This window comes from Chlamydotis macqueenii, chromosome 3 (assembly GCF_036417535.1).
Source record: "Chlamydotis macqueenii isolate bChlMac1 chromosome 3, bChlMac1.mat, whole genome shotgun sequence".
Classification (NCBI taxonomy): Eukaryota; Metazoa; Chordata; class Aves; order Otidiformes; family Otididae; genus Chlamydotis; species Chlamydotis macqueenii.
This window is the reverse complement of record NC_141558.1, coordinates 60,520,896-60,542,609: the sequence shown is the minus strand read 5'-3', so window position 1 is coordinate 60,542,609 and position 21,714 is coordinate 60,520,896. Positions and strand designations below refer to the sequence as shown.

Here is a 21,714-nt window from a genome sequence, read left to right as displayed (position 1 = left end):
TCTGGTTCGCTTTGGAGAAGAGCTGATGCCTCTCATTGGTAAGATTAGCTGACATGACTTGTCACAGCTCCAAAGCAGAAGGCTTGCACCACGTGCCTTGCTCTAACAAAGCAATACAAATGGCACAATGCAGATAACTTGCTTGACAGCTCCTGGGAGATGGAGTTTTCTGTTTTGGTTTGACTTTGTTGATGACCTTTGAAGGTCCCTTCCAACCCTAACCATTCTATGATTCTATGATTCTATGATTCTATGATTCATGTGCTCACATGTCCCTCCAGAAAAGGATGAGTAAAAGTCCAGCAAGTGGTCTACTTCAGAGCACTTTCTATGCCTACAGATACATAAAATAAGTTACCAGATGACTTCTAAGAAAGAGAAATACCAGGCAACCACACTCACGACAGAATAAATCTCTTTATTTTTATGCTGTGTCTATTTCTGAGCTAGCAAGAGTGGAATCTGCACTTTAAGCAAAAGCCTACTAACGTAAGCTTAACTAGACCTCTCAGGATTTCGAGATATATTTATCACAGTTTTTAAGAAATATCCTGGTGAGCATTTTGGGAAAGGAACTGATTGGCGTACTAAACGTGAGGCCAGCCAGAAATGCCTGAAGCCAGCTCGAAGCCTATCAGGATGATAAACAGCTCGGGGTCCAGATGTCCATATATGGCAAGACTTCCTATAAGACTGACAGTACTGTATGTGCATTGCGTATGGTTCTTGGATCGGATTCACATTCCTCGGGTATGTTTCTCTGGGAGCTTTTGATTTCCGCTTTGAGGGCTGGCTCAGACCTCCAATTGCTCTTATAAAAAAAAAAATCTGTGACTGAAAGTTGAAAATGTGCAAGATTCTTTCTTTAAGTACACAAACACTCCAAGTCTAGCCACTTTCCTGTAGTCTTGCCAGGTTTTCAGTATGTCTGATACCTGATCAAGTGACTTTTTGGGGGGAAGGAGGAAAAAAAAAGAAGGAAAAACACAGGAGAGGAATGTAGCGTATCCACACCTGTACATTTTACAAGACTTTCACCAAAGGAACTGTATCAACTGAAGCTGATGTAGACACACATATACTGTATATAGCATGTGTAAACAAGTCTGCAAGGCTGGTGCAGTGAATTCCTAGTTTCAGCAGAAAAAATATACTATCTTAAAAGCATGTGCTGTATAAACACCTGCATGGAAGTCAAAATTATCGCATTTTAACCATTTTATGCATCAATGCCAAGATGTACTTCTCCAGGCCATGAGATACTGTCATCAGAAAGGATAAGCTGAACACTGATTGGGGTCTGAAAGATCTGCCTTTGCTTCCAGGTTCCTTTTGCCCCTCTGCATACATACACATGCACAAACCACGCACCCAAGGAGTCACGTCTAACAGCACAGAAGCCAAAAGGACAAAAAAGCAAACCTGATAGACTGTGACCCTTACCCACTTTCATGGGTTCGTACAACTGGTGATGCGGTGGGCTAATGCCCAACTCACAGCGGGGCAAGATCAGAATTAGTTCTGAAGCTCAACTGCCTATTTAAGTCTTTTTTTTTTTTTTTCTCAGGGCAGCAAGTGGATGGGGCTTGCTGTACTTGGCCCGCAGTGTGAGGACTTAGGACAGATTTATCCTTTAATTTTGGATTTCCTGGCTTTCTGGTGGTTTGTTACTTTTAAACATACTTTTTCTGTCAGTGAGATTCTTAGGTTTTGTTTAATAAAATTGTTTCTCTGAAAAAAACCTCTAACACGGAAAGTTATAAAACATGTCTAGAGCGTCTCTCTCTCTGATGTTCTCCTACCATATTTAGGCATTTTTAAAAGGCATTCTGTTTACCTGGTTACATTTGCATTTTGGTATGCATGTCATACATAGTTTGGTACACATATTATTTACCCAGCACTGAGGCCATTGGAGTAAATACAGATTTCAGGAGGTCTCATGGGTTTGGGAACATATATTATTTACCATAACTGTTCCTCTGGGATTTTTTTTTCTTTCACAGCCAATCTCATTTCTTTTAATGGAGAATTTCGAGCAGAAGAAACGACATCCAAACGACTTCACCAGCCAAAGTACAGCGCTGGCAGAATATAAATAACAGTTTTACAGTACAATATATCCTACTGGGGTTTTACATGAAAATGTTTCTTTTTCCCTCAAGAATCCTGGGCATACATATTGCTGTATCATAGCATGGAAGTATGCCTACATATGGAGGGAGGGAAAGAAGGCAGAGGGGTCTGGTGGCAGGAGAAAGCCTACATGCAAAAGATGGTCTCCTTTAAGGTACCCATCAGATTTCAGTTTCCCTAATAAGATGCATTAAGCACTAACATACTTCTGCGGGTCAAAAGCCAAAACGCTGGCATCCCTTGTGCTAAAGCTGAGGTCAAACAACATGACATCACTGAATATTCAAATGACACATGGGGAGGTGGGGGAAGAACCGTCCTCCTGGTTAAAAAAAAAAGAAATAAGAGAACCATAACAGTTATCTGCAATGATTTAATACAAGCCACAATGCTTAGGTCAGATACAAACCACAACGTTTAGGTTTTGGCTGAGTGCGGTGGCATGCCAGCCTCTTGTGATCCTGGGGTGGACCATCAGCAAGGTTGGGAAGCAGGGATGTGCGAGGAACGTGTGCCTCAGGAATGACAGCTGCACACAGGCAGTGGGAAAATAATAGCCACTTCTTCCGCGCTTCAGACTCCGTCTGCCGTGCCAAATATTTCAGAGTAAATAGCCACTCTCTCTATTCATAGAGAGCATCTATTAGGGAAGGAACACATTACAAATATTCAGTATGATTCAGTGGTACACAGAGTCAATTTATACCCGGTAGCGTAATTACACCTTTTTCTGGTGGTACCAAAGCGCCGGGACCCTTCGCCGCCGCCCCAGCACCCCAAGGCGAGGCCCGGCCGCCCCGGGGAGCTCGGCTGGCTGGGGGCACCCCCCGAAACCCCTTGCGCCTCCCGTCCGCTCTGCCTGGGCCAGGGACGAGGGGCGAGCAGGGAGGACCGGGGCCGGGAAATAGCGGATTCCCCCGGCCGCCCCTGGCAACCGTCCCGCCGCCCCCCGCGCCCCTTCGGACCCGCCGCCAAATAACGGACCGCCGGGGGGGCGTGGTGGGGGGGGCGGCCGAGAGCCGCTGGCAGCGGAGGTGACTCACATTTAAAACACATCAGGGTGAAAAATAAAAAGATGGGGGGGGGGATGCGTTGAGGGAAGGCGGGGGGCGCAGACGGAGGAATGCGGGAGTCAGGGGTCAGGGCCGCTCCGGGGCGGCGGCGGCGGCGGCGGGGCGGGGCGGGCGGCGCGGCGCGCAGGAATGCGCGGAATGTCGCTGTTTGTCCGCGGGCCCATTCAGCCCATTGGCGAGGCCGCGCCGCCGCCGCCTATAAAGGGGCGCCCGCCCCGGCGCTCAGCAGTCACACAGGCAACTCTCCCGTCGGAGTCGCAAGGAGCGGAGCAGAGCAGCCACCCGTCCGCCAGCCCAGCGCTCACCGCGACAGGCCCGACCGCCCAGAGGAGAATCGCACAGCGGGAACCTCTCCTCTCCTCACCTCGGCTCCCTTCACCTCACCTCATCGCCGGGCAGCCCGACGCCGCTGCCTGCCTGCCCGCCGACGCCACCACCGCGCCGTCGCCTCCCACAAGCCGCCGACCGCCGCGGGATGGCCCCCGCCAGCTTCGCCGTAGCCCTCCTCCTCGCCCTCAGCCTGGTAAGTGCCGCCGCCCGCCGCACCGACACCCCGGCCCCGGCCGGCGCGGTCCCGGCGGCGGCCCTGACTCCCTCTCCCCCCGTTCGCCGCTTACAGGAGGCGCAGGGCCAGGAGTGCAGCGGGCAGTGCCAGTGCCCCGCAGGGCCCCCTCCAACCTGCCCCGCCGGCGTCTCGCTGATCCCCGACGGCTGCGGCTGCTGCCGCGTCTGCGCCAAGCAGCTGGGCGAGCTCTGCACCGAGCGCGACCCCTGCGACCACCACAAGGGGCTCTTCTGCGACTTCGGCTCCCCCGCCAACCGCCGGATCGGCGTCTGCACCGGTGAGAGCCGGGGGGAAGACAGGGAGTGTGTCCTGCCGGGCTGGGAGGTGGTGGGGGGGAGGCTGAAATGGGGAAGGGAGCCGAGGCCGCAGCCCGGCCCCGCTGCACCGCCCGCCCGCCTCACCGTCCGCTTCTTGCCCACCCTCCGCAGCTCGGGACGGCGCCCCGTGCGTTTTCGGCGGCATGGTGTACCGGAGCGGCGAGTCCTTCCAGAGCAGCTGCAAGTACCAGTGCACCTGCCTGGACGGGGCGGTGGGCTGCGTGCCCCTCTGCAGCATGGACGTCCGCCTGCCCAGCCCCGACTGCCCCTACCCCCGCCGGGTGAAGCTCCCTGGAAAATGCTGCGAGGAGTGGGTCTGCGACGAGGCCAAGGAGCAGACTGCCGTGGGACCTGCTCTCGCTGGTGAGTGGGGGTCCTTCCGCGGATGGCAGCCCTGGGGGGAGGGGGCACCTTGCGTGGAGGTCAAAGGCAGTGGGATGGGTTGACGCAGGGCGCTCCAGCAGTTAGCGGGGTTGCCCCACAGATAAGCGTGGCTGCCTGAATTTTCTGGAGAGGGAAGAGAACCTCTAGCTGGGCAGGTGATCGGACAGTGATCTCATCCTGGTTGTCTGTCCCCTGCAGCTTACAGACTGGAGGACACTTACGGTCCAGACCCAACGATGATGCGTGCCAACTGTCTGGTGCAGACCACGGAATGGAGTGCTTGCTCCAAGACCTGTGGCATGGGCATCTCAACCAGGGTCACCAATGATAATGCCTTCTGCAGACTGGAGAAACAGAGTAGACTCTGCATGGTCAGACCTTGCGAAGCAGACCTGGAGGAGAACATCAAGGTAAACAGTCTTATTTTTATGTATGATCTGCTAGGATGCTGCCATCCGCTAAGCAAAAACCCAGTGTCTTACCAAAATATGTGCAGGTCTGACAGGTAGTCAGTTTCAAGTGGTTTACCTTGGAACTTGAGTTTTGCCCTAGTGGTAAATTGCTTATGATTAAATGCCCTTAATTTTCTCTCTCGTGCTGTGTTATGGCACTATGTAAGACACTCCTGCTCAATGAAAATACAATAAGGATTAATTTGTCTGCTTGTCCTTAGCTTGCAAGCTTAGTGCTGTGTGAAAGCCTGCCTTCTCAACATGTTCTATTCACTTATATCCTAACAGAAAGGCAAAAAGTGCATTCGCACCCCCAAAATCTCCAAGCCCATCAAGTTTGAGCTGTCCGGCTGCACCAGCGTGAAGACCTACAGAGCTAAGTTCTGTGGTGTCTGCACTGATGGGCGCTGCTGCACACCCCACAGAACAGCCACCCTCCCTGTGGAGTTCAAGTGCCCTGATGGGGAGATCATGAAGAGGAAAATGATGTTCATCAAGACCTGCGCATGCCACTACAACTGCCCTGGAGACAATGACATCTTTGAGTCTCTGTACTACAGGAAGATGTATGGAGACATGGCATAAAGACAGAAGGAGACACTAACTAGATTCTCAACTTGAACTGATTTGCATCTCATTTTGTAAACATGATTCAATAGCACAAGGTATTTAAATCAGTTTTTTTTTTAATTTCAACAAACTGCTCCATGTGACTTAAGACAATTTTTCTACTGACCCCAAATGGTGGTTTGAAGAAGAAGGTAAAACGGACAGTGGGACCACAGCAAGACACAGCTTCAGAACATGCTGTTCATGAGGTGGTGTGAAGGGGTTGAGGGAAATAGGCAGGAAAAGCAGAGTCAATCAAATGTTCCCTTAATGTGGTACAGCCTGCTTCATCTAGTAGTGCAATTGGGAAGGAGACCGTTCGCATGTTTGCAGGCGGTGGTTTAGTGACGGCAACAGCTGGAATGCAAACCCTCGCCCAGCGAAGTGTTAAGTAGAAGGTGTTCTGTTAGTCAGGACAGTAATGTTTCAGCTCTGACACTCTGATTCGTATGGCTTGGTCAACAAGAATCAGAATCATGTCTATTAGACTGGACAGCTTGTGGCAGTTAATGTACCTGTTACAAGCTACTTTTAATTAATATTGTAAATACTGTGTGTATATATATTTGTACAGTTATCTAAATTAATTTAAAGTTTTGTGCCTTTGTTTAATGCTTTGAAGTTTCAATGATAGCCTTCTTTTTTTTGGAACAAGATAGGTAGGATTTAAAGCTTGTCTGACAATGCATTCAAAGCATGAAATAGATACTCTAGTGGAAATTGTTCAGATAGGGCCAAATGGTGAGTTGAGATCCAGATGGAGAGTATTAGAGCTGAGGTGCCTGTATCCTTACAAAGCACTCATCTGGCAAGATACATTTACTTCTGCTTCATTGAACAAGTGGCTTTAAGAATAATGGCTCTTCTGTAGCTGATCAGTCTTTCCACTTGCGCATTTATTTCTTTCTTTGACTATGGCTCTTTTTGGACAGTTTATTTGTTGAGAAGTGTGACCAAAAGTTACATGTTTGCACCTTTTTAGTTGAAAATAAAGTATTTATATTTTTTATATAAATGGCTTGGTATTTCATTTGTCTTTAGTCTTCACTGTTACTTCACATACTCCTAAAAGGGGCTAGGCTTTGCACTAGGTGAAAATCAAGTCATGCATGGTGGAGTTTTTTATCCAGAAGCACATACTCTCATGAATAAGCTAATGATTTATGGGTACTTGTTCTATTGCTAGTGAACCAACTGCAGCTTGTTACTCTTCTGAATTTAGAATGGAGGGCAGGGCCAGGCTTGCTTTGCCAAGCCTGGTATTACATTAGAAAGTGCAGCAGGTTCCTCATGCATCACGTGTGGTGGCTTTAAAAGTCAGCTGGTCACCATAAGATTCAACTCCTGCTATGATACTCCATGGGACATACTTAATTTCATTGAAATGTTCTGCTGGTTAAGATTAGTTTTTCAGCTGAGGCAAGGAAAATGGGTTTTTATAGGATCTGCATTGAAGTGGCTCCTGACTGTAGAGTCAAATCCAGAAGTCCAAAATTTGGTAAAATACAGTGAAGAGCTATTGAGCTGTGTCATAAAAATCACAGAATAATACAGGTTGGAAGGGGCCTTTTAAGATCTTCTGGTTTAACCTTCATGCAGAGTAGGGCTAACTTGGATATGGTTTTACTTGAATTAAGACCTTAATATGGTGTGGTACTGAGCACCAAATTGAGATGGAAACACCTGGGTTATCTTCCTAGTTAATGACTGGGGGCAAATCATTTCACATGACAGTTCTGTAAAGTGTCCATTGACTCAAATTCTTGAAGTCCCAGAGATGAGAAGCGTTGTAAGAGCTGCACATTTTGATAATGGTCCAAACATTTTTCTCAGATAAGCAAAAACCAGTGTAAGGACAGTTGTGAATCACTTCCCTCATTCCCCTAAAGCTAAAAGGAAAGCTTCAGTCCTGTGCTAGGTCCTGCATTAATAACAGACCTTTTTTGGCCCTTTATTAAGACGAGGGGATTCTCTGAATTTAAAATTAACCTTTGCACTAGAAGCATTAGTTCTTGTTTTCAGAAAAAAAAACACACGCTCTCCAACAAGAATCCTTTTCAGGCAAACAAGTTCAATCTGGAATTTCCTGGTGGTGAAAGAGTGTTCGCTTACAAAAATGTCCATCCTTCCCCAGCACCTTCCAATCCCATTGATTTCAGCTAGCATTAGCAGCAAATCAGTGTAACACCAGCTTTGACTAATGATGGACGACAGAGCTCTAAACTAATGAGAAGTCGATGGGAGTCTTGCCACTGGCCTCACCAGGATTTGCACAAGGCTGTAGAAGCATTTCCCCTTCCTCTAAAAAATACAAGGAATTCTCCTGGCATGAGGAAGTGGCATTCTGTGCCCCATATGAAATAGTTTTGGGTAGCGTCTGGCTTTTACACTCCCTGAGACTCTCTAGCATTTTTTCTTTTTTTTTTTTTTCAGGTTATGAATATGATGCAGCTGTTCAGTTCACCCTGGAAACCCTTCAAACGCTTGTAGAACCACAAGGACTGGTTGTGGCTACTGTGGCTCCACCCCCAAATAACAAGAGAACTGTCATTTCTGGTTCCGGCAAGGACAGGACGTACACGGACTTTATTCATAGATATCACTATAGAAGCTTTCAGGATCTGAAGAACAAAAAGAAGCATGACATACCTGGCAGGTGAGGATTAGTGCCCTTAAGAGATGAGATGTTTATGATGCTGCTCAAGTCCATTTGTTAGCAACTCTGCCCTGTGTTCACCCAAAGGGCTTCCCCCAAAGTAGCTCTGGACCACGACCTGTAATGCAATGATGCGGCCGCTTTGCCTGTCATCTGACAAATTATCACACTGCTTTCCAGGCCAGGGGAGGAGGATGGAAGAGGCCTCCTGTCAGAATATTTTAATAGCAGTGTGCTGTTGCCACTGTGAATTAAAATAAGGAAATATTCTGCATATGCAAATCTGTTTAGCAAGTTGTTGCCCTCCCCTGGACGTATCAAGGAACATAAACCTCAGCTCTCACTACATTATAATGATTTGCACTCCTTTTTTTTTCTGCAGGAACACATGTAGTTTTCTGACAGAAGCATGCATTTTAGACCATTTCACAAGTGTTAGACCTCTGAAGGCTTCGTCTCTGAAGGTAAAGAAATTTAAATACTTTGTTGTAAGGTCTCCAAGGTCTTCCAGAGGTGTAAGTAGGCATTATACTGTTTGTAAGGCTTTCTTTCAAAGGTCTCCTGGGAAAAAGGAGCCCTTGTGTGGAATTCATGGCATCTTAAATTATGGTTAAAATGTGAACCTTTCAACCGTAAAGATGTTTCTTGATTTCATTCTTTGTGCCTAAGATGCATAGATGCAAGAATAAAAACCTAGGTTCAAAAGTCCAAAGTCACTTACATTGGAGAGAACATTGGTTCACATTCCTTCCAAAATACCTTGTTTTGGAAGGTCACTTTTGGATGTTTGCATCTTCAGAAAATTCTGTTGTGCAGGTTTGCTACTGTACTTTTAAAATATTTTGCTCATTTATGCAAGTATGTTCATTCAAATGAGCTCCTTAAAATGGATCTCCAGCAATACTAATTATACAGTTGGTAAGGGACCACTGTAAAGTCAATACTCATTTAATAAATGTTACTCAATTAATCATTAAACGGGAATTCAAAGTGGCTGGAGACCAGAATACCAAATAGTTTGTGAAATAACTGTAAAGCCATCATATTTCAGATTTTTGTACCATAACACTTTTGTATGGATTTGCAGCTTAGCTTTCTAACATAATACAGATGTGAACAACAGACAGGGATTATAGCCCTTTCATATGAAATAAGCTCCACTCTCCAGATGGAAATTTGTCAGATTCCTCAGAGCTAAGAAACATCCAAAAGACACTAGTTAAGAAACTCTTCAAGAATGAGCCACTTTTAATGATCCGTAACCACACAGGAACAAATAAGTCTTTGAACAGTATCCAGTTGTTTGTCTCACAAGGACGGGGTCTCAGCTGAGAAAACTGACTTTTGGACACCACTAGAAATAGCATGCTCTAACAAGATCATTTGTGTTTTTTTCATGTAGCATACCTTTTTCAGGCATCGCACTTAGAGAAAACACTCACACCATTAGACTGAGAAGGACATTAAATGAACTACTCTTACTTAAACATATAATAATTCAGCCGTTCTGACTTTGCAACCTACCACCAAAATCCTATGTTCTTTAAAAACAGTGCTTAAATGTGGCTTTCACTGATGTTATACTATGCCTACATATGGAAGTAGTTAGCAAGGAGAAGCTGGGATGAAATACCAGCGTCAGGCTTTGCCCAAAACCCAAGAAGAATCCGAGAGGGGAAGTAGCTCAGTTAACTTATTTTTCCTCTCATTTTCCACTTTTTTCCTCCCTGAAGTTCCTTTGATTCATGCCCATAAATGGACATACCAAAAGCCACCACATTCTCACAGTGTTTTTCAGCCTGCCTGGAACCAGGAAATACCAGGAATTTCTTCAAGGAACCTGTTCCCAAACTGTACTAAACCCTTCAACACATTTAGCGTTTGAACAGAGGTTAGAAGCGTGACTAAGGTCCCATCTGCACTGCACGATCCAGCATTGCTCCTGCATCGGAGAGCAGCTGCCTGCAGTCATTGCTGCTAGCCCAGGCCTTTTCAGCTCTTCTCTGTGCAGGTCCAAGCCCACATTTCCAGAGCAGCAAATATGGGACGATTCTGAAAAGTCACCCCAGAAACCTCTGACTGTGTTTTGTGGCAGCGTTCCTCAGCTCCTGTCTGTTATTGGGGCAGTGCCAGATGCAGGAGTATTTATGGTTTCTTCATGGTAAGTAAATCCAGCCCTAATAGTAGTATAATAGTGTTTATGCTGTGAGGAACAAAGCATTTTACAGCCTCACGAGCCAGACCAAAAGGTTGCTAACGCCGTACTGCAGGGTAAACACAATCCAGTGGGGCCTCCATTCATTACCCGGCCCCATTAATTAGGCCACTGAAAGAAATGCACAATCCAAATAAATGTTTGTTGTTTTAAATTAGTCCTATTAAAAGCAGGTATTTAACAGCTTTCAGCAGCTACGAAATATGTTTTCCTGCTTCTGAGCTAAAGGCTAAGAACGAGCTTTTCAGTCAGTTTTCAGGGCTTGGGTCGGCCTAGCTAATTGACAGAACTGCAGTCACACTGCTTTGGACCACCCACGGACCGATGTCCCGAGGCTGTATGAAGTTAGGGGAACTGCATGGGGCTGTGTGCCTGGGAGGGCTCCCAGGAGGGCACAGGCTGGCTCCTGTGGCATTTGCCTGGCAATAAGCACTTGCAGGAGCACAAATTGCACAAGAAAGTATTCTATAAGCAGCTAAAAAGTACAACCTACGAGGGAAGTGACGAGCCAGTGTATCTGATAAATAAATGTGAAGGACAAGGATTCAAAATAGACCTAGTAAGTCCAAGCTTTAGACAATGTAACATCTGAAAAGGTATTAGACATAATCTTGATACACTGTGACATTGTATGGTGTTAGTTATGCTTTCTTAATTACTTATTTTTAAATCATGTAATTAAAAAAAAAAGTCTTTATTCCTAACCTAAGAAGACATTTGACATAAGAGATCATCTCATCATGAACTTTGTGATTTGGCATAACACCACATGCTGAAGGAACTTAGTTTGCCCTAAATCTCGGGCTGTGCTTACACCACGTGCACCAAGCTGATCCAAGACAAGGTATGGCCCAGCCGACATCTCTAACAACGCTCTGCTATCACACAGCTCCAGCCCCAGGTGGAGACCCTGGCAGGAGGAGAGGATTGGTAAAACAACAGGAAATAGATCAGCTAAAGAGATGGCCATCCCTCTGGGGTTCAGCTTCACAGCCAACAACAGCAAGCCAGAAAGATAATACTGTACAAACTTTGCCTCTTCTTATCTGTGAAGCAAAAGCAAGAGAGAAATATGTATTTGATGAAAAGCATGAGAATAGTTGAGAACCACTGTAAAGCCAGGGAGTAAAAGTACACAGTCTTGCTGAGAAAATACTTATTTTCACAAATTTCCAACTCCTGCCACCCTAAGGAAAGTCAGTGTTAGAATTCATTGATCTTAGTGGAAAAGAGTACTTGTTTTGACTTAATTGTCAAGAGCATTATGCGTGCAAGAGAGCAAACATGCAGAGCAACGGAAATACGTAAAACCCACATTTGGCCTTTTCCATTTATACATATTGTTCTAATTTTAGGCTTGTTCTGAGGTCAGAAAGTCCAAGGTCAATAAGTTGATCAAACTTCTGAAATCTAGCATGGTAGGAGTTAATGAAGAAGGCCAGCTCATCTTATCTTGGAAGCTGCCACAAGTGTCTCTCAGTGGGTTTTCCCATGAGTGTTGTAGCTTATAGTTGCCCATCTGGGAGAATCTGCTCAACTGAGGTTTTTTTTTTCTGCATGTGACTCCAAAGATTTTTATAAAATGGCATAGAAATGAAATGTTTCTTTCCTTAGATTGATCCTTCAAGTCACAGCTCCATAACCAATAAGTAGCCACTGTAGAAAGCACTACATAGGTCAGAACATGCCCCAGCCACTGATCCCAAATGAATCCCAGCATTGGTAATGCCTACAAGAAGCCACTTGGGATCAACGTTGCCAAGGAAGGCAACATTTGGCTTTGCTTGCTGTGTTAATAGGCTCAGCATTGCTGCTCATCCTTATGTTCCATAGCAGTAATAAACCACACTGTAGAAATGCCATTTTATTTTACAGTTACTTGATTAGATACCCAACAAAATGCTGTTGGAGAAGAATTGACAATGTCACCCATCTTCATTTAACAGCCAGGGTTCCTGACCCTTACAGCTACTCAACATGGAATAAATCTTACCTATATTAAAGATGCAGAAAATAAAATACCCAAGTGCACAGTTAAGACTCCTCTGGAACAAGCTGCAAGTCACAGGGTCTCACTGATCCCCTTTCTCTTCTGCTTTGGGCTGCTGCCGTGCCTTGAACTGACAGCAGGCAGCAGAACAGGAGCCCTTGCAGACCTTCCCTGGGCATCCTCCTAACAGCATCCATCCTGGAGGAACGGATCACAGCAATATGTCACAATATGTCACAGTAATTGTCACTAGCAGGTACCTGGAAAAATCATCAGAAAGAGAAGAGGGGTTTATTTGTCAAAAGTAATTTTAAAAAAGAGCATATTTTAAATGGCTTACTTTTTATCTTGTGTGCCTTTTAAAAATGAATCAACTCTCTGAGGTCCAAGATTTAGGATGAGCAAGGCTTGCATCTCCTCCTTAGGCGGGTACAAATCCACACGTAGGCGTTGGGGGTCTGTCAGAAATCCATTAGATTATCTTATGTAATTGCACCCTTTTTTCCAGTTGACTAAATAAGTTACAATTAAGCCTTTGAGTTCAATTGTTGAAAGGGAAACTCATTTCCCTCCTGACTTCTTTGACATGCATAGACAATGAGTCGCGTCCATTTTGTGTAGGTTTGGTCTGATGAATAGAACTTTGGGTCTGATGCTCTGGGTCTAACTCAAACAAACCTACTGTTAAAAAAACCTCTGATCCAGCTCCTTACTTGAGGCCCAATTCTGTGAAATGGCTCTGGACATAGAAATAGGCAAAAGGACTGCTGTGCCTTGTCCTCTGGATCCTCTCTGCTGCAGCTGGGCCCCCAGCCAAAGTGCGGAGCAGAGTCTGGTACATGGACACCTACATTACTTAGACTCAAAAAAAGTGGTAGGAAGAGCCGCATGTTTGTTAGTTGCATGTACTTCCTTCATAAACAAACACTTACAAAGACTTTTACAACAACTTGTTTGAATTTCATTTTATTCACTTTTATTCAATAGTAGTAGTGATGGGCTGGCTGTTCTTAGTCACTCAGAACCAGAGATTCACCTGAGATTTACTTTCATCACTCTGCTCCTTAAAAGCACTGTGTACCTCATCTTCTGCATGAGCAAAGAAAAGAGGCTTTTTAGAGATATGTTTCCTCAAATCACCTTTCCCAGGTGAACAACTTTTAACAAGGGCTCTTCAGAGAACTTCAGACCTTTACCATTGACTTCTTAACTAACCTGCCTGGAAATGCTCAGTGGGTCTCAAACCTGGCACAGGACCTACAGGCCTTGAGATACCAGTACCACTGCGTCAGGCAGGGGTCAGAAAAAGCTCTTCACTCTCCTAGTGCCAGCCTCCTTCTTGGAAAGTCTTGTGGACAGCCCAGGCTTTGTGCTCACCATCAGCCTGGTCCCAGCTGACCAAATTCTTCAGCTTCTAAATCTCTCCCAAGAGTGACATCCCTGTGCACAAGTAGTGCTCTCAGGTTGCTGGTTTGAGAATCCAGATGAGGCAAACATTTCCTTACATAGTTTGTTTTACACAAAAATGCGTCTACCCTCTTGTTTTCATGTTAAAGGAGGTGGGTCAGCCAAGCAGGTCTAAGAACATATTAACTGCTCTCCCGAGCACTATATTCCTCTAGTAAGTATTTTGTGTTGTGATTCAGCCTTAGCACAGCTCTTCTAGCTGTTTTCAGGATGGCTTTGTAATTCTTATCATCCACGCATCCCAACAAAATCATCACGTACAAAAAGTACCGTCTCTTATACCATCAAAATCTGTCATAAATATTACGTGTCTGAGAAAACCATCTTTCAAAGAGAGGGCTGAAATCAATGTATGTTCTGTTTTCAAAGATGGGGCTTTAGGAAGCTAATTGCCATCTACCCTGTCCCCAGAATTTAACTTCTTATTAATAATGGAAAATATTCCTTTTTGCATATTTATCCAAGTCTTTTGGGCCAAAACAGGCTTCTGGTTAATTGCTCTTTCTTTTTTAAGAAGTCATGTGATTGTTCTCAACTATTAGATCTATTCCCTCCAATTTCCAAAGCACTGCCCCGCTTTTGATGCCCTTTCAGTAACGGACCAGTTGCAGTCTTGCTGAAATATCTACAGCTCTGTGATTGTAGTGGACTCTAATATTAAGCTCCACTTCATTTCCTTGTAGGTAGGTCTTTTGCTTGTAATACTTTGGATTGACTGCTGTGTCTTTCATGTGAAAAATGTCCACCTTTCATAAGCTTTATTTTGGCATGGATGATCCTTTGACAAATTGTCATTGCTTTGCGAAGGATTCATTCTGGATGTTGCAGGAATCTCCACACTTTCTGTATTCAAGGAGCTACATGTCCAGAAGCTATGTGTGTTGAGTACAACTTTCATCAGATGCTGAATCTGAACAGCTGTCACCAACAGGTTTCCCGGAGCTACAGCTATCCATGCCCTCTGATGACAAAGCTATGGAACCTGCAAGTTGTTTCAACAGACACTCCTGATATGGACTTAGAGCCACTTAGGGGTTATGTCTTAACAATTGGTGCCGCCTTCTTCGAAGTGTTTTCTGATCTTCCCAAGTTTGTTTGCTTTGTCCTTCATACATACTGAGAAGTGTCCAATTAAGCTAAAACTCTTCTCTCCTCCTCTGAACAGTCTATCAGTCCGAGTCCTGTCCTCTGGAACTTGAGATCTGCAGCCAAATTTGTGGGCTTAATCAAAATACAGTCTTTACCACCCAATCCATTAGCTGACTTTCCTCTGAAGTCATGAATGTTCAGTGTCATAACACCACCCCACCTCTCCAGTTGGAGTCAGGCTGTTTTGGCCACAATGTGTTCTCTTTCTTGCAGTATCCAGGGGTGAGGGGTCTGGGCTCATACTGTTGCTGGTTTTGTTTTTCTTTTTTTTTTTGCAGAAAGCTATGGACAACCTGGTTTATATTATGCAAGCTCCAAGATGACGTCCATTTCTGCAAGATATCCCCAAGACAATTATTCCTGCCAGTGATGAAGTAGTTGATAGAGTCACACGGCATTTCTGCGCTGTGTTGAAGCCAGCAGGAGGAGTTAGCAAGCACATGTTATGTGATTTTAGCTCATTTGTACAAGGAAAGAAAAGTGTTAACATCTGCAGTGTAATTAGTTCCACTGGCACGTCTGATACACAAGATATACAATAATTCATATAAAAAAACCAAACCTTCCCCATTCATAGGAAGGCATAGCATAAGCTGCTTCTGCGGAATTTCTTTTTTGATTCTTTGCACTCCAGTAATTCAGTCTTCCAAGTGCTCTTGTGAGAGAAGGAGTTAAAGAAATTTTAGTAGATATGGCATTGATTAATTATTGCTGTGCATCCTAAGGAATCAAGTTGATAAATAGTGCTTAATATTTTGCTAACTACTTAATAATTTGCTAACCATTGTGCAAACTATTTGAAGCAGAAAGTCTTGCAATTCTTCACGAAAAGACAGTTCCTGGTAAGGACTAGGGGGGTCGCTTCAAGAACCAGCTAAAACTGACCCTGCAGCTTGAATGAAAGCCAAGGGATAACTGAGTTTGCGCAAGAACAGAAGGTTACTAGCGGTGACGAAGAGGAGTCACCTGCCTTCATCTCCATGACCCCCGACAACCACCACCAGGAGGCACTGCGCAAGCCCAGACGGGAGGAAAATGACCCCTTGGGACTAATTTTAATACAAAGCGGGGATAGGTCATGCATACGTATGGGTGTATTGTGAAACTTTATGTATATGTAACACTTGGTTATATAAATTTAAAGTGAGTTGCCACGTAAGGCACGCACGGTTTTGGTGGGACTACCCCCCTGTGCTGCCCAGCGCTGAATAAACATACCTACTTTACAATCTTACAGATTGTGGAGTCCGTTTTCTGCACGTCACTTGTCTCTAGAAATTGTAGTGGGAGCGTTAGCTAAATACAAGCATGTGAAGTATTTCATAAAAAAGCCTAGGAAAGTCCATTCTTTTCCAGGTGGCTTGCCTGGGTTTCTACTGCCCCTACTGTACCTTTTCTAAGGAAATACAGGGCTGTATTTCATTAGAAAATATACACTGAGCAAACCAAATCTTTTCCCAGTTATCCCAAATCAGACCAGAAGAGGGCCAGATGCCACCAGCAAATGCAGCTGCATTCACTGCTTGTTCAAAGTTAAACGCTTCTCTACGTTATTATAAAACTTTGCACCTCCCTAAAGAATTTATTTTGAACAGCAGAACCGAATGTACATTATTCCTTTCTCCAGTGCAATTAAGCTAGGTACAGTTTTAAACCTAGTTACAGCACTGTAACAAAGGGGATAATTAAAATTTTGTAGTGGATTGTGCTATCTTATGCAGCCAGCAGGTACAAGATGTAAAAGTGAATTCATCATCCTCAAGCAGGGCGCTTTCTGCCACCTGGAAGTTCAAAACTCTGGTATCGATGCAGGATGGCAAAGGTAAGGCCTCCAGCACAGAGAGATAGGAAGAGATATAAACAAATTCTCTTTCCAGCCGCAGACAGAGGCTGGTGCTGAAGTGCTGTTTTGCCAGAGTGCCATGAACACAAAGTCTCATACCATCTAGACTGGCTTTCAGCCACACGTATGTGCCTCATGGACATGACCAAAGGGAGCTTCCTCTGTCTTCTAATCAGGGGGAGATTGGTCAGGAGCTTTGGGGCAACTAAGAATTTTTCCATCTCACTTTATTCATTTTGTTTCAGCGGAGAAACTAAAAATAGAAAGGACTAAACCTGCAATAAAGGGCAACACAAATTTAACACGTGTTGTGGCTGAGGAGGAATACAACAATTTGCAATGGCATCCTCTAAAATCTGTTGCCAGGCTTCCATAATTATTGCAAGTTTGTCCATGGTCTCCATAGCAGCCTTTCCTGAGGCTCGAGGCCGGTGTGGTGACTCATAGCGGTTCAGTGAGGGACTCTGACTCCTTTCCAAGGGAGTCTGAGTCACAGGATGCCAAACCTGGACTGGTTTCCTGTAATATAGAGGTTCCCAGACTATGGTAGACGTACAACTCATGGTACACAAACCACCCCAGTGTGGTGCCCCAACACCTCCCAGACATTGCCACAAGGTGTACGATAGTAATCAGGAGATGTTGCTGCTGCTGCCACTGGCAATGGTGGTACCTAAAGAAAAATATTCGGAGATTTCTGCTTTAGTAAGTTGCTGGGCTCACACTCACTCTGTCCTTGAACTGCCCAGAAGGGTAAAAACAGTTCACCACGGCACAGCAGTAAAAGAGCTGAGTACAGCCACCAGTACAGGATGGTTTCCTAACCTCATTTGTGGTTCCGCTGGGGACACAGGGTGTTACAGGAGCTGCCCTGTGACCCTGCCATAGGAGAGGTTCCTCATGGTGCTGTCACCCCAAGCATCCACTCCAGAGTGGGCAACTTGTCCTGGCACAGGTGCCTCCTCAGCAATAGCCTTGAGCTTTGTGGTAGATCTTGGAAAAAGGGAGGTCAGAAAGGAGATGATCTCTCCCAGCTGAGTGCCCTAACCCAAAGCCACAGATTTAGGCTGTCTTTTATGTTTCTCTTTGTCTTCTGGTCCCCATGAATCTCATTTTCCTGGAAAAGCGGGTGCCCTCCCATGCAGCAGAGGGTAGCTCCTCCCAGCTTGCTGAGCCTGGTTTATAACCTTGTATTTAAAGGGATAATTTTGTACTTTGAATTTCCTCAGACTAAGGAAAAGCAGAAGCCCAGGCCACCCACTCACCAGCTGAGACAGGGCAGCCTCTGGCAGGTGCTGTTTGCAGATAGCTGTTGTGCATTGGGCTGGGAACTGGTTTAGTGGATGCTTGATATGTCTAGAACAGATTTGCCAGAACAGCCCTGTCTCAAATACAGGCAGTTAGATGTTGCTTCATTTTCTTTTTAAAATGCAGTAGATTTATAAAATGCAGAGGTAAATAAGAGCAAGAAACTTGTAACACATTAGTCAAGCAAATGACCTCGCAGTTACTCAGGGGAGCAGCCAGCAATTTAAATCCATACCACCTGAATACCTCTGAAGGCACAACTCCATGTGCATTTTTTCAGCAACAAAACCATCTTGAGCTTTCCTCTGCCCCACTGCTCGTTTCTACCTCACCTTCCCAGAGCCACCAGCTTCTCAAGTATGTTAAGGCTTGCCTGGCCAAAATAATTTCATGATCCATTTCATTCCTTAAGTACCCAGCCCACCCCATTGCTGAAGTTACCCCACAGTTAGACAGCCCCTGCCTAAACCAGATATCCTCTGTTGCAACTTCAGGCCCTTTTTCCTTTCTTCTTGAACATAACAGTTACAAGGACTAGATTAGCTCTGCCCATCCTGGAACAATCTTTAACATCTGTGAACGCTCCTATCACACTGCTACAACATCCAGACTGATGACCTTCGGTCTGCAACCTTCAGTCTACCCCTTTTTTTCTTGGTGTTTTTTTTTTTTTTTTTTTTTTTTAACCTCCAACGCCAGACCACAGGTCAGCTGACATTAAGAAGCCATTACATTGAATAATGCTGACAGTCATGTCATGACAGCATTGCTATGACAGCTTCACCTACTGAGAATGCTCAGTGGAGCTGTGATACTGTACATCTGCTGAAGTATTTTACATCTAGATAAACAAAGCCGTAGGTTTGTTTGGTTTTTTTTTCATAATTATGAGTTTGATGGTGGCTGTAGCATGCTCCTTGGGGCCCATCAGGCTTCAAAAAACCACAACCCAGTATCAGCCATCCTGGATACCATGACTAACACCACCATTTATTCACAATGCTCTAATATCAGCATTACAAATGTTTCTAAAAAGAAAGAAAGAAAAGAAGCAAAACTATTTAGACTGAGATTAAATAAGGATAGCTCTCTTCCTTGTCAAGTTAACTTGTCAGTTTCTGGCAAGGCCACATCCCAAACCCTTCTCAGCCACTACCGCATCCTGACAGCCCTAATAGCTTTCAAAGCCACTCTCCCTTCCAAAATCCTCCCTAGGTCAAACCAGCAGTCACCTGCTTCCTGAAACCTATCCTGTTCTGGTTTTACCCAGGAGCTAGGCTAGAGCTACCTCAACTGAAGTTGGCATTGCTTTACTTTCTGAAAACATTAACATCTCCGTCATTTGCATTCAGAAGATAATACTAGTTCTAAAAAAAAAAAAAAAAAAAAAAATCTTGACCATTTTTCTTCCTACCTTCCCCTTCCAATAATGAATGTAACTTCAACATTCCAGTTGGAGGACAAGTTTTCTGCAACTCAAAGAACCTGAGTTGAAGGGAGGAGGACTGAAGCAACCCCCTTCCCAACCCACCTGAAAAATGTGAAATAGTGCTCTATATCTGGAACCAGCGTTTAACTAGCCAGTAGCATTTGGGACAGAAAGGGTCATGAATAGCATACTATTTCTGATGTTTTTATTGGTGACAGGCAATGTTACAAAGCAGTTACACTGAATAATGCTGTCACAGTCATATAATGTGAGGTTGCTACAACACATTTACATTTCACACAGTGAAACTACTGTAGGAGGAAAAAAAAAAAAATCATGCTTGTAAAAGAAGATCGAGAAAATACATTTGCTTAAAGGAAAAAATGGTCCCAGGATTTCAGCCTGCTCAAACTGAAGCTAATGGAAAAGCTTCCACTGACTTCAGGAAGCTTTGAATCCAGCCTCCAACATCCTCTGACCAAGCCGTAAGGTAAGATGCCTCACTGCTCAGTCACAGACTCTTCATTCTTCTAACATGCTTGTGCGTGATGTATTTTCTTCTTTTTAAATGAGAAGAACATAAGTGTGTAATTGACTATGGCAAACTCTATACATAACAGAGCCAATTTTGGCTCATCAGCTTTAGAAAGAGTGGGAGAATTACATAGGTGAGTGTGTGTCCTGGAAAAGGAGGGAGTTCCTATGCTCCTGAGTGCCTTTAGCAGCCGTTTGTGTAGCCTGAAAGCTTCCAAGAAAGCTCATTACATGCTTCATCAGAATCTACATCTGGCAGTGTCTGCATTCAAGATGGGTAACTTACATGAGCTGGAATTTGGATGACATAGCACTAAGAACAGCTACAAATGCAGCTAGGATCTGGTAGTTTGCTGTGAACTGAATGGCCTGTGGACACTTAGTGTAGAGATGAGATCTGTCATTAGAGAAGATCATCTTATCATTCTAAGGCAACAATCTTAGTGCAAAATTACCTTTTCTTGACAAAAATGGGATTTCAAAACCTCAGCTGACAAAATCATGCACCAAATTGAGAAAGACATCTTTGCTTCAAGAAAGCAAAATCTTTTCATCACATCTAAATTTAATTTGAAGTAAGAATTATTTCTGGAAGCTCAGAAATTTTCCTGAATTAATTTCTTCCGATTTGCAGGTGACTTGATGCATCCTATACCTGCTCATTCTAAGGATGCACATACAATATGCAAGTTGTGCATCAAATTCTGTTCGGAGACACCAGAGGGCAGCAGCATACCAAGGCTTCCCAGCTACCAGACCTCCTTTAGCCAGGGGTCTTTACTGTGCTGGGGAAGTTTCTGTTACCAGTCTGACTAATCCCAGTATAGCTTCTTGCACCATAATGCTGCATTATTTTATGAGACCCAAAGCTCAGAATGTAATTCATGCTTCAAGGAAAACTGGAATGAGAGATGCTGGTTATATCTGAATGGTGACCAAGAATGTAGCCATATCCCAGAACTGTATTTGCCAGTTATCTATATTTTTAAAGCAGAATATTGATCATAGCCCATGCTTTATAAACTTCTCCCTCTCCAGTGCATAAAAAGACAACATTTTTGTTTGTGTCTCAGATTATGACGATCAAATGCTGTTAGGATTTAATAATGAACATGATTCTACCACATTCAAGTGAGAATGACAGGAGCTGCCATCCTGTGTTACACACACAGTCCATCAGGAGTCCCTGAGATATAAATGTGGCACCCACTCTTCTCCCTACTGGCATTTTGGTCAAGAGTTCTCAATAAATGTTCCAGCTTATTTTTTTTTAAAAAAAAAAAAAAAGTGTTTTCATTAATTAAAACCAGTCTATTTACAAATCAGCTGGGAAATGGACAACATTCCATAGGAAAAAAATCAGACTGTTTCAAAAGTTGGTAAATATGTTTTTAACTGTAAAATCTCAGATACTGGCTGTTTTCTGTCTTGATAGAAGTTAAGTCCAGTAATTAATTCTATATCTCTGATCCGAGCTGTATGAAACTTCATTCTCTCCTCAACCCACATGGACTCAGACTTGCCGTCCTATTGGGACAGAGGAAGGAAAAAAAGGGTTTGTAAAACATCCTTTTTTGACATACATTT

General features: G+C 44.3%; 3 protein-coding genes and 1 long non-coding RNA gene across 4 annotated transcripts in view; 2 read left to right on the top strand and 2 right to left on the bottom strand.

Annotated features, from left to right (window-relative positions):
• Positions 1 to 2,495: 2,495 nt before the first annotated feature.
• Positions 2,496 to 3,726, bottom strand: LOC147601258 (uncharacterized). The gene is made up of 2 exons (XR_015258255.1): positions 3,594 to 3,726; positions 2,496 to 2,776 (listed from the first exon to the last, which is right to left on the bottom strand). It is a non-coding gene; the product is annotated as an uncharacterized LOC147601258 (long non-coding RNA).
• On the top strand, positions 3,444 to 6,551 carry CCN2 (cellular communication network factor 2). Its single transcript, XM_086745518.1, has 4 exons — positions 3,444 to 4,051; positions 4,203 to 4,454; positions 4,674 to 4,885; positions 5,216 to 6,551. Exons 1-4 carry the CDS (start codon positions 3,685 to 3,687, stop codon positions 5,510 to 5,512), a joined length of 1,128 nt encoding a protein of 375 aa, XP_086601644.1. The 5' UTR covers positions 3,444 to 3,684; the 3' UTR covers positions 5,513 to 6,551.
• Positions 6,220 to 15,828, top strand: LOC147601257 (uncharacterized). Its single transcript, XM_086744598.1, has 4 exons — positions 6,220 to 6,277; positions 7,970 to 8,192; positions 8,575 to 8,656; positions 15,292 to 15,828. Exons 1-4 carry the CDS (start codon positions 6,220 to 6,222, stop codon positions 15,334 to 15,336), a joined length of 408 nt encoding a protein of 135 aa, XP_086600724.1. The 3' UTR covers positions 15,337 to 15,828.
• Positions 15,829 to 19,783: 3,955 nt separating this feature from the next.
• ENPP1 (ectonucleotide pyrophosphatase/phosphodiesterase 1) overlaps positions 19,784 to 21,714 on the bottom strand; it is a 54,677-nt gene continuing 52,746 nt past the window's right edge. Inside the window, exon 25 of the mRNA XM_086744839.1 lies at positions 19,784 to 21,654. Coding sequence (XP_086600965.1) covers positions 21,487 to 21,654 — 168 coding nt within the window. The 3' untranslated portion in view covers positions 19,784 to 21,486. The remainder of the gene's footprint in view (positions 21,655 to 21,714) is intronic.